Source organism: Lissotriton vulgaris, chromosome 2_1 (genome assembly GCF_964263255.1).
Source record: "Lissotriton vulgaris chromosome 2_1, aLisVul1.2, whole genome shotgun sequence".
NCBI lineage: Eukaryota > Metazoa > Chordata > Amphibia > Caudata > Salamandridae > Lissotriton > Lissotriton vulgaris.
The window spans coordinates 1,255,613,444-1,255,626,623 of NC_141687.1; the positions used below are offsets into that span (position 1 = coordinate 1,255,613,444).

At 40.8% G+C, this 13,180-nt stretch overlaps 1 protein-coding gene across 1 annotated transcript in view; it reads left to right on the forward strand.

Moving 5' to 3' along the window:
- Positions 1-12,049, forward strand: part of SDHD (succinate dehydrogenase complex subunit D) — a 129,729-nt gene extending 117,680 nt beyond the window's left edge. Inside the window, exon 4 of the mRNA XM_086956978.1 lies at positions 11,262-12,049. Coding sequence (XP_086813104.1) covers positions 11,262-11,427 — 166 coding nt within the window. The 3' untranslated portion in view covers positions 11,428-12,049. The remainder of the gene's footprint in view (positions 1-11,261) is intronic.
- Positions 12,050-13,180: the final 1,131 nt, after the last annotated feature.

A 13,180-nucleotide genomic window follows, 5' to 3' on the forward strand; every position in this document is an offset into this window, starting at 1 on the left:
CCTTGAAAGTTGGAAAGAATTTTAACGCCTCACCACTTTCAAACATCAGCAGCCACCACTGGTATGTATACCCACTCAATCAGGCCTCAAGCACAGGTAGATTTGGAATCCCCTTTCCGCTGGGGCACTTAATGGGATATCTGGGTATTTCTATACAAGCAGATGTTGTGATATGGATAAATGTGGACAGTGCGTGTTGGATAGTCTAGCCAGGTAGGTGCTCTTTCATAGCCTGTGCGGTATTCTATCTGTGTTGATCTGGACTTATACACAAAATCTGTCGCAGTGAGTTATATTAACCTTACCCAAGGACAAAAGGGATTTTCAGGTCTGCGCTGCCCTTTTATTGGTTACTTTCACCTTTCTACTTGCCGCACACCTTCTTTAGAAATGGATCACATTGAAATAAGAACACTACAAAGTGTGTTGAATTAACCTAAACCGACCAGTGTTGTACAAACAGTTAAATGCACTGGTTGGTTATGGCCGGAGATGGGAAAATTGGCAGGACATTTGTCATATTCACCTGCTTTTGGCCACCCAAATAATTCCTTGCCTGCCTCCAAATCCCCCCGACAAAGGACAAATGAGTAAAGACTTATTAGCAGAGGTATGGGCCAAATTGGGTATTTTTACAGCAAGGGGGTTGTTTTCCTGACTTTAGATCAATTTGGTTCGAGTCCGGACACAAAATCACTAGAAGTATTTACATTATTTAGACTGAGGCTGTGCTGGCAAATTTCAGTTTTACAATTGCCGGGGTGTTTGCAGTACACCCTGCACACAGATAATGGCAGCATGCCCCAAACATATCTGTAGAAGAAGATTACTGGCTATTGTATTGAATACAGACTGCAAGGATTTCTATGCACTGTAGACATATGCTCAAATCTAATGTACTGTGCTGCGGTACACCTTTGCAAATTATCCGGTACACCTACATAGGTTTACTCTAATGGTAAGCCCTTCTTGTGCACATCTACGCAGAGGTACTCGGGCATTGAAGTTTATTGAATAATAATGACAGTTGATGTTACATCACAGGCTAGCGTACTCTGGCATGCAAGTTTACTGAATGACAGTTGATGGTACATCACAAGCTAACATTGATCCTTATGTTGAAAAACAAGGAGGGGTGAGAAGCTTAATTGGGGCAACCCTCAACCTTCCTTAAACAATGTAAACAGTACACAAAAGAGTGAAAGCCTTGCAACTGATGAAGTAATGTTTTGATGGTCAAATTAACTGGTCTCAATGTATATCAAAGTGGAAAAAGATCTGCACCCAGGTGAATCGCTGCAAGCCTTGCATTACATGAATTTATTAGTAGGATCATTACCCACTAGCGCCACCAGTGTCATGCTTCATAATCTGATGCTCAGCCACTGCACCTAGTGTGAGCGGATGGGCTCAACGCGGTTTGTTAGCAGAGCTCTTACTAAAACCTAAGCGCAAGTTAAAGCCTTCAGGATCCTAATTCTTGTTTATTAATAAGGTTCCTTAGCTGGGCTAAAAATAGTGTAATGTTCATGAAGTGCAATGACCCCTAACATCTATAGCTCCGTAAGGTCGACATGTTTCAGCCTGTTACAAGTGCCACTTGGGGTCAGCAGGCTTTCTTCTGGACCGACTAAATCTGTAGATTTCCTACAGATTGTGTTAAATACCAACTCCTAATGCTGGTTTACACAGTATGCTAAACATGACCCTGAGTGGCACTTGTAACAGGCTGAAACATGTCGACCATTCTGAGCTATAGATGTCAGGGGTCATTGCACTCCTAGAACATCGCACAGTTTTTCCCCCAGCTAAAGGACCTTATTAATTACACAAATTAGGGTCTTGAAAGCTTTTTTAACTTGTACTTAAGTTTTAGTAAGAGTTCTGCTTACAAACCACGTAGAGCTCACACTAGTTGCAGTGGGTGAGGATCCGATGATTAAGCATGCCGCTGGTGGTGCTTGGGGGTGGGATCCTACTAATATATCCATGTGATGCAAGGGACTCATTGATTTACCTGGGTGCAGAGATATACAATATGTTGGCAGCACTAAGTTGCAGGTATTTAATCGAATCTTACAGCATCTCCGTGCCATTGTTAATTCTGACCCCAACTATCCAGTGGCACGACATTTCAAGCTGGTGCACAGTAACAATCTCAATGACCTGCAATACTATGTTATTGACGCAGTCCCCCCGAATAAAAGGGGTGGTGACAGAGAGAAAAGACTTAGACAATTGGAAAGTCAATACATTTTGAGGTTAAATAGTAAGATCCCTAATGGCCTGAACATGGGAGAATATCTTCACAACTTTTTGTAAATATTTTATTCCATCATATGCATGACTTTTTATAATGGATTTTATACCTATTTATATGGTTTTAATCTATTTATTCATGTTGAGGATGGTCTATGAAGATTTACACTGTTTACTTTGATAATCAATTCATTGACAATATTGTGTCTATATATTTTTTATCTTAATCCTGCTGTATCATTATGAAATTAAGGTATTACCAAGTTTTTGCTGCTATATATGAATCCTATGAGATCTGATTACCCTTTTTTTTCTCCCCCCTATTCAGATATATGCACTGCCGCACTTTTGCACTTTTTTGCCATTTTGCACTTTACCACTTAAATTCTATTCTGCTCCAGGTTTTTACCTGGGTAAATCGTGTTTGTTCCCATTTTGGGATTATGCACCCTGCACTTTTCTTCTTTGCACTACAAATCTATTAGTGGTTTTTGACATCGATTTACTGGTCATATAATATGTCCCACGGACATTGATTTTTGTATTGTTCAGTTCTAACATGCACTTTAATATTGTGGTCATCCATTGGGCACTTGCCCTTTATGCGATTAACAGATTTCGATTGTATATATCATTGTATAGTGTTTTTTTAATGTTGCATTTATGCACTTAATTGCACTGTACAGCGTATTTGGATGGGCCACTTTATATTCTGGAGGATATTTCTTTCATGTCTATTATCATGTGGGAGGAGTTCCGTTTTTGTACCAGTATTTAACCACTCATGTCTCGGTCTTGTCATGTGATCAAGTCCGGGTTCCCCGGACGAAACGCGTCATGCTGCCATCCCCATTGATGGAATAAAGCACATTATTTTCTTCTGAAATCCTTGGTCTGTGGTCTGTACCTGGCTGTGTCCGTTTGGTGTCTTCGGCGCTTCAGGATCGTGGATTCTTATATCTATCTATCTATCTATCTATCTCTTCGCCTTCTGCCCCAAAGAAACTGGAAGCCAAAAACGAAACTGACCCATTCAGGTTGGTTTAAACGCTCATTTTATTCTGTGCACCCTCTTGTCCGCCATGACGCGTTTCGGGCCCTGGAGCCCTTGATCACATGACCTGGTCGAATTACACCCAGTGATTTGTAGTGCAGGAATAGTCACATGACTCCAAGCCTATAGAAATAAAGAAAATATTTCAGCCTAATCCGGACTGTTTGACAAAAAAGCATTATTTTCTCTCCTTATCATATGTTGAATTTTCACAACATTATTACCTCATTTTTACCCCGCGGATATGTGCAACAATTCGCAATTGATACAATAAATATTCAAAATAAATACTTAAATATGTACATATTTGCGACGACCATAAACCAACAACATTGCACCAATAATAGTGATACTGATCAAGTATATACATATTCCCTATTGGACTGAATTTGTCAAACTCAGGGAGTTTCAAATGTGCAAGTTGGCAAAAATAAAGTGCGTAGTGCTTACTTTCAAGTTTGTTTTGCTGTGCAGTGACAGATACAAAATTTGCTTACATATCACCACTTATTTACATTATAAAACACGTATATACACATTCACTTACGACCAGTATATCAATCATAAGAAGTTTATGTGCAAAATTGGCTTAATAAAGTGCATAGTGCTTAACTGGTCAAAATATCCATTGGGTTCTTTTATTTTTTGAGGATTTAACTAATACTGCCCAAGTGGGCATTCTCATCACAGTTTCGGACCACTGCTTCTATACTGCTTGGATTTCTTTGTGTTATCCATGCACCACGAAAAGAAATAGTGTGATTTACCCTCAATTGTGTGTTTCATTTTACTATTGTTTAAAATCTGGCAGTATTAGATGGAATTTACATGTTTTGACGACTCTATGCTCCTGATCCAATTTTAATGTCCGATTTGTATAACCTGATTATGATGTTATTACAGATGTAAGCAGGTGTATAAATCCTCAGTCGCATTGAGGCCATATGGTGTCTTAGAGTCAAGCTCAAGAATATAACGGGTTTCTAATACTCGTAAGCGTGCTTCTCTATCTCCTCCTCTTCGTAACGGCTGCACCATATCTATTGCATAATATTTCAGGCAGTTTACATTCCCCTTGTGGCATAGATTAACATGCCTTGCCACAGGGTACGCTTCATCCTTGTTAGTTACTGCCCTCATATGTTGCAATATGCGTTTGTGGACTTGTAGCTTAGTGCTACCAACGTAGCAGAGTCCACAAACACATTCCAATACGTAGATAACGTAATCTGATTTACAAGTTATCTTCTTGGAAATGGGAATTTCTGTCTCACTAAATGGAGAACTATATGTCGTTTTATTCTTCCCTATTGTGCAAGCCTTGCACACCGCACATTTGAGGAAACCCTTACTCTTGCCCAGCCAGTTGTCACGGGTTGGTATCTCCGGACTACTACTGACTAGCATGTCATTCATGGACCGGGCACAGCTGTAAGTAATTGCAGGGAATTTAGCTATTGTTTTTCCAATCACAGGGTCCCCTGTAATTATATGCCAGTTTTTTCTGACAATATTTTGTATTTGTCTATGCTGGCAGCTATATCCCACAATGAGTCTTGGTTGACTCTCTGCATTGTTCACCATTGTTTGTTCTACCCCTGCTGATGTTATTGGGGACAATACAGCCTTATTGGCCCTTTCCATAGCTTTAGAATCCACACTTTCAGTATAGCCTCTCTGTAAGAATCTTGCCTTACTCTTATTTTGTGCTACCAAACATGCCGCATCTGTGCTACAGATTCTTCTAATCCTTAGCATCTCCCCATAGGGGATGCTTCGGATTAGGTGGTTGGGGTGCTGACTAGAGGCATGGAGGATTGTATTGCCTGCAGTCTCTTTGCGATGTAATTTGGTCTGCAGTTTCCCCTCTTCAACATAAACCTCTACATCTAAAAAGTTGACCTTATTGTCACTGATAGTACCTGTGAAGTTTAAATTCAATTCATTTCTGTTGATGTTGCTAATGAACTGTTCCGCTTCACTCGTTGTCCCCCTCCAAATTATAAACAAATCGTCTATAAATCTGTACCACGATACAACTTTGCTAGACATGATCTCACTATAGGCATTGCCCAGGACCTGCTCCTCCCACAGCCCCATGTGCAGACATGAATAACTGGGCGAGAAACAGGCCCCCATTGCTACTCCCCGCAATTGCTGGAACATTTGATTTTGGAAGAGAAAGTAATTGTTGTTAAGACACATTTCCAACATCTCTACCAACATGGTGTTATGCTCCAACATGCACACTGGTCTTTTGCTCAGAAAATATTTGACTGCTCTCACTCCATCTACATGGTTGATGCTCGTATAGAGAGCAGTGACATCTAGTGTGACCAGTGGATAATCTGTACTCCACACCACTGATTTTATTGTTTGCAAAAAGTCCATAGTGTCTCTGATGTACGATGGCAGGGATTTCACAAACTCTTGGAGAAAATGATCGATATATCTGGACACCTTTTCAAATGTCCCTCCACGTGCTGAAATAATGGGCCTCCCAGGTGGTCTAGCACTGTCCTTATGGATCTTAGGAATCAAGTAGAACACCGGGATTATGGGATGATTAGTTTTTAAGAATTTCAATTCATCCCCACTCAGGAGCCCTTGTCCTCTCCATGAGTAAAGTCTTGTGTTCAACTTGTCCCACGCTTGTTTGAATACGTGTCGATCACATCTGCTGTAGCACTTTCTGTCACCTAGTTGTTTCAGTGCTTCCTCCAAATATAGGTTCAGAGGCCAAAGGACAATATTGCCCCCTTTATCCGATTGCCTAATTACCGTTTTTGCATCGTCCTGAAGTTTTTTCATTAGGCTACCGAAAGAATTATTGTGCTTTGGCGTTCTTTTATTTGCCAACAGTTTTTTTGTTACGTTTTTTCAACTCTGATATAACCAGGTCACTGAACACATCGATATTATCATGTGCCATCACCGGGTTAAACGTTGTTTTGGGTTTGAATAAAGTGTTGCCAGGAATATTAGTTACTGTTGTATCTACTGTTTCTTGGATATTGTCCAGGTCTCCTTCATTCAGGAGGAATTGTAGATCACATTGCAACTCATATTCTCTTACTGACAAAGTGCTGCCTTCCACCATGTTTGTATCTTGGGGTTTACGCGCCTTTTGTTTGTTAACCAAGAATAGCTTTCTAAGTTTGAATTTTCTTACAAATTTAAAAAAGTCCATTCTGGTGGCACTTGTAACAGGCTGAAACATGCCAACCATTCTGAGCTATAGATGCCAGTGACAAACAATAGGTAGCCCCTGATGAGAGGCATGACGGCCTCGAAACCCGTAGGGCTACCATACCCAATTTCAGAATGCAGAGGAAGTGGGAAGCTGTCGTGTGACTCCTAAAAGCTTGGACCTTTGGATAAAAATGTTATGCACGCCTGTCCCGGCGTGAGGAGAGCACCATTGTTGAAGACTAACAAGGCTGAAAGTTGGAACGAAGTCCAACACGAACAGCACAGCGGACCAAATACCTACCAAGGTTTGCCTCTACTTCGTGATCCTAAAGACAAAATGTTTTAATGCTGGTGCGTGGAGCCCACTAATGGCAATACAATGACTCTTAAAAAGACTACAAGTCCCAGCGTGCTTCAATTATCGTAGCGCTTCAGCGCGGCCCACAAAAAGGGTTTTTTCTTCAATTAACGAGGCATGCCCATAAGAGATTTCCGTGCACCAGTGACAAACAATAGCTAGCCCCTGATGAGAGGCATGACGGCCTCGAAACGCGTAGGGCTACCTTACCCAATTTCAGAATGCAGAGGAAGTGGGAAGCTGTCGTGTGACTCCTAAAAGCTTGGACCTTTGGATAAAGTTTCGGGAGCACTCGCAGACGGGTGCCTAAGAAGCAACAATCCGACAATACCAACATTTTGTCACATTCCAAAAATCCACAAGAATAGTACTGACCCTCCAGGCAGACCTATCATTTCATCACAAAACAGCTTAACCGAACATCTTTCCACCTTTATTGATCACTTTCTCAGCCCGTTGGTACAGGAATTGGATTCCTATATAAGAGACACAAAGGACTTCCTGTCCAAAATTGAACAAATCAAATGGGATCCAAGCTTCAGAATGTTAGTATTAGACATAACCAGTCTATATACATGCATTCGTCACGATAAAGGCATCAAAGCGGTGGAATACTACCTCAAAAAGAGACAACTGAGGTTTTTGGAACATAATCAGATGCTGGCAAATTTTGTGGAATTTTACTTAATATTTTTTTTTATTTGAGGACGCCTATTACAGACAAATATCTGGAACTGCGATGGGTACCTGCTTTGCCCCCCAGCTATGCGAACCTATTCGTAGGCTGGTGGGAGGAGCAGGTGCCCAGGTCGCTGAAGGTAGATGGTGAGAGGGGCTGTGTGATCAAGTGGTGTCGTTACACAGACGACTTGTTCATAATCTGGCAAGGATCGGAATATACTGCCAAGGCCTATATTGACGCCCTCAATAGGAATGACAAGAATCTGAATTTCAGTGGCTCCATAAGCAATACCTGTGTGGAATATTTGGACTTAAAAGTGTTCATAGTAGATAACAAGATAGAGACCTCTCTTTTCCGCAAAAGCACAGCGGGGAACTCAGTATTGTATGCCACAAGCAATCATCCAACTGCATTAATACAGAGCATTCCCTATGGAGAGCTACTCGGGCTCAAACGCAACAGCTCCAGGGATTCAGATTTCAAAATTGCAGCATCACTTTGCATCAGTAGATTTCAGAAGAGAGGTTATGCAATGGCCACCCTACAAAGTGCATTTCATAAAGTTAATGCATTACAGAGACAAAATCTACTGGTGGACAAGAATCGCACTTCCATTGATGAAAATACCGAAATGGGTAAATTCCGGCTGGTAACTCCATACTCGGCAGAAGCGAACTTCTTGAAACATATGCTCAGAAAGAATTGGCAGTTGCATCAAAGATGACATTCCTGATTATCCTCTGGTAACCTTCAAGAAATCCAGATCTCTAAAAGACATGTTGGTCCAAAGTAATTTAAAGAAAATTGAAAGGAAATCTAACACACTCGCTGATTTAAAGGGTTTCCATCCATGTCACCACTGTAAAGCCTGTGCACACAGCAAAAGAGTGAAAAACTATGAGATACCAAATACGGGAATAGTAAAAAAAAAATCAACAAATACCTTACCTGCCATACTTCTTATGCAGTATACTGTCTCAAATGTCCTTGCGGACTGATGTATATCGGGAGTACGATCAAACCCTTAAAACTAAGGATTTTAGAACACTTAAGGGCAATCAATAAAAATGATCAATCTTATCCTGTCGCCCGACATTTCCAGGACAAACATTCCAGCAGTAGACATCAACTCCAATATTTTGGACTGGATTATATACCGGAGAACCTCAGGGGGGGAGACGGACTACACAGGCTAAGAAGACTTGAGTCTCGATATATTATAGACTTAATGACCAAATACCCCAATGGTTTGAATGCAGGGGAAGAACTGGCATCTCATATTGGATTTTAAATACAAAGCACTCAAAGTATATAAAAAACAGAGGTATAATGGACTGAAGTAGGTTTGTATTTCTGTATAACACTAATAGAAAAACAATGAACCTAACCGACATACGAACTTCTGGATTGTATAATCAATGAACTTTATGTAAAACAACTTATAGAGACATTGGGGAAATAGTTGCCGAGAAGGAAACAATTTGTGTAGTTTTTCAAATATCCTCAAATACTTTGAAATGTATGATTAATTGAAGTATGATATTAAGGTAATCCTTCCACAGTGAAAGTTCTTGAACTAACGTAATATGTTTAGGATTAATGATAATTAGGATTGTGGTAAAACAATTGTAAGTCAAGGGAGATTTGCCGATCCACGGCTTGATTATTTTAATTGGTCACTGGTTTTGTTAAAGTACAATGATCACGCCAGTATATGGCTAAACGGCGTATTCTAAGATTGGGTTTGTAATTCCAAGATGGTGTAGTAATTGTCACTAGAGAAGATGTTGGCAGCTTCAGTCCTAAAATCTTGGAGATGGTATTAGTTGCTCAAAAATATACGTGCAATTCTGTAAACCCAAACTACGCCGACACAACTTAGCCGATACACGGCGTAGAAACGTGACTGCAGTAATGTATGCGCAATTGACACATTTAATTTTTGCGCATAATAAGTTTTGATTATTTTATTATTATGCTTGTGATTAATTCGAGCATAAATAGTGGCAGAATTAAGTAGAAAAGCCACTATGGTATTATTAATGTACTGAAACAATACGTGATGTATATTGTGAACAACATCCAATATGGTGTAGGATTTCAGTCCCTTGTTTGTTTTTGCCACCAAATCACACGAGAACGCTGTTAAAAACATGGCGCCTACCATCAATGTTTGTAACATTGAGGAAGGCGGAGCGCCGAAACGCTTCTGTTGCGAACTTTAAAATAAAACATCTGAGAACTACCCCTGGAGTGCGTGGTTTCTTTGGTAAACCTGGTGGAAACCTTGAGCTGTATATATATAAGGCGCACGCAGGCTCGGGTGCTACCCGCTACCTGGACAACCCCACTGAGCGGAATACATTAGCGGCGTCCTGCCGCTGGGTAGCACCACCCCGAAGAAACGGGGGCCACGAGACCCGCTATCCAAGGAGTCTCGTAAGTGGAGCTGCGTGACGGATGAGGACAGGAGTGATGTTTGGGGCCTCATGTTAGAGCCTTTGGAACGAGCAGTAACTTGTAAGTGCATCCATCCAGGATATATGGACTACATCTCCCATAAGCACAATACGTGTTTTCATACAGGGAGATGGTAGACGTCGTGCACTTTACTGCTGGCCCCTGATGAGGAAAAAAAATTCCGAAACGCGTCGGGCCTATAACAAGCACGCAACTGCCCATACCAACTAACGCCTTGGGGAAGGCGCACGCAGGCTCGGGTGCTACCCGCTACCTGGACAACCCCACTGAGCGGAATATATATATATATATATATATATATATATATATATATATATATATATATATATATATATATATATATACTCTCCAAAGTACCCAAACATACAAGGAGCACCCGGACCTCAGCTGCCCACAAGGAGCCTTAAATGGTAAGAACGCCTTCAGCACAGCAATATCCTTTAACTGTTCAAATTGCCCTGGATGCCTGACGCTTTTCGAAGTGTCCCCACTTCTCTTCAGAGGCTTCGGCAGTTATGAAGGAGCGCTTGAGGCACCACACCCCTTCTTGCTTTTGAAACTGCCAAAGCCTCTGAAGAGAAGTGGGGACACTTCGAAACGTGTCAGGCATCCAGGGCAGTTTGAACAGTGAAAGGAATTGTTGTGCTGGAGGTGTGCTTACCATTTAAAGCTCCTTGTGTGCAGCTGAGGTCCGGGTGCTCCTTGTATGTTTGGGTACTTTGGAGAGATATATATATATAGATATATAGATATAGATAGATATATAGATATATACAGATCATTTAACGTAATTCTTAGTCAAGTGTGTTATTTCTGAAGTTATGTGGCTGTCATTTCAAGATCCATCAGACGTGTGATGGCTTCACTTTTTTGTTGGCTACATGCCAAATGACCATGGCTTGATTGAAAGGACTATCTCCCAAATATGCACCATGAGGCTTTCTGAGATGGGAACTGTTGAAATAAACTTAACTATGGAACCTGTATCTCCACACCGGGGAGGTATATGGTCTACATTCATTCTGTACCTTTTCTTTTCAGAGTATATTGTGTAGCTTTGAATAACTATGGACCTGTTGAACTTAATGCACATTAGTATTCCTACTTTGTTAAATTGTTATTACCGACAAATCTAAAAAATATGTAATATGTAAAATCTGGATGCTTAGACTTAAATTAGTTGTCAGAATAGATGTTGTCCCCTTATTGAGTGTCCTTTTTTCTTTATTTTCCAGGGGTCTTGGACAGTCAGTGACAGACTATGTGAAAGGGGACACCTTGGTCAAAGTGGCTAATACAGGCCTTTTCGCTCTGTCGGCCTTGACGTTCGCAGGTCTTTGCTACTTCAACTATCATGATGTGGGCATCACCAAGGCCGTGGCCATGCTCTGGAGCGTCTGATGCAGAGTGGAACTGATTGGGAAAGGGTTCTGCTTTAATTCTGTCTTGTGAGAGTGATAGATGCACAGTGGAACAAAATGGGACTTGGCCACAGAAATCCACGTCTTTCGTCATTTGATTCCATAGAAGAAACTGTGTGAAGGAAACTGCTCTTTGTTCTGCAGCAATCATATTGTTAATGTATACTGCTTGCCACAGAGAAGATTTGCAACATCTCCATGCTACGATAGTTTTGCATTTTCGGTCCACGGGGGGGATTTAGTAAGTAAGGAATTGGTTGCATAAACATGGGAAGAGGGACATCCAAGATCACATTTCAGAGAAGCATATTGAATGTCAGTTATTTGGAAAGCATCATTTGCAGTACTGCACTGTAAACCTTGTCACCTTTCGAATTATCTACTGATGTGGATTTCTGTATTTCTTGGGGAGGAAGGGAGTGGAGATGCATAAGCATTACTTAAGGTCCAAAAAGAGGGTTAAAATTCCAACCTGATTTGGTAAATACGGTTTCCCGCGCACTTGGCCACTAATATCTGGGATTTCTTTTTTGTTGCTGAAACCTTCGCCAAAAAAGGGAAGACATTTTTGTTCACCTACAAAAATAAAAGCTTTATACAACTTCAAATTGTGTTTTTGAAAAACCAGCGAAATTAATGTGGAATCAATTGTGACACATGGTTTGAGTGTTATTGTATTGCTGGTTCAGTTTGACCACAGTTAAGAATCTTAGTCTTTGTTGCTTCATTTTTTTTCCCATACAGGGTTTGTGTTCCCCACAGGGTGTGTGTGTGACTATCTGTCATCCATATATATTATGAAAGTGAAGCCAAATGATTGATTTGGGCCAAAAGAGCTACATAGGTGTGAAAGTATGGTTTAACGAAGAGCCCCGAGGCACACCCTTTTCCCCTGGTTTAAAAGTAGAGAGCATGGAAGACACTTTGACTGCCTGTTTCTTATCCTGTAGCCAGCAGAGAAGCCAAGTCTTTATTCTGAGTACCAACTTCAAGTCTAATTATGTGTTGTCAGATGGTATAGAAGGAGGTAGAGATGCAGAGTAGCTCTGCTCTTCTTCCTTCATCAAACATCTAGTTACATTCATCCAGAATTCAGACTAAAGCCATCTCTGTTTCATGAAATGGTCTAAAGGCTGGTTGTGTTGGATCCAAGACAGTGTTTTCTTTTTTTTTTTTTTTTTTGGACTAAGGAGAAGAGATGTAATCTGTTCATATAATTTCCCCAGGATATTGATCCATATAGGAAGTTGGTGCTGGCTCCAAACGAGACTGAAAAGCCCACTGGAGAGTCTTCCATGGCCTATTCTTCCGAATTAGCACCAGCTACAATTATCACCTTGCAGAGGCTAGACGCAGTTGTGAGCTCTCAAAGATGTAACACAAATGGGATCATTTTCCGTATGCAGGAAATTGTGCATAACTTTTTGGCCTTATGACCACAAGTTGAAAGAAAATGCAAGATCACACAGTGAAGTGGTGCAGAGGTGACCATCTCGAAATTTAATGTAATGCATTTGAGATCTACCTGGATGAAAATGAAGTAACTAATGAAGGTGAGGTACAAAATGAATAAATTCAAAGCCTCCCTACTTTCCATTTGTATTTCATCACATATCTGTTAGAAATGGGGGTCTCTAGTTGGCAGTGGTTTGTACCCTTTCCAAGTAGGAACACTTATTCTAGTCATGGTAAGAGATCACACAGATAAGATGAGCCCTGCTCACCCGCTTGCT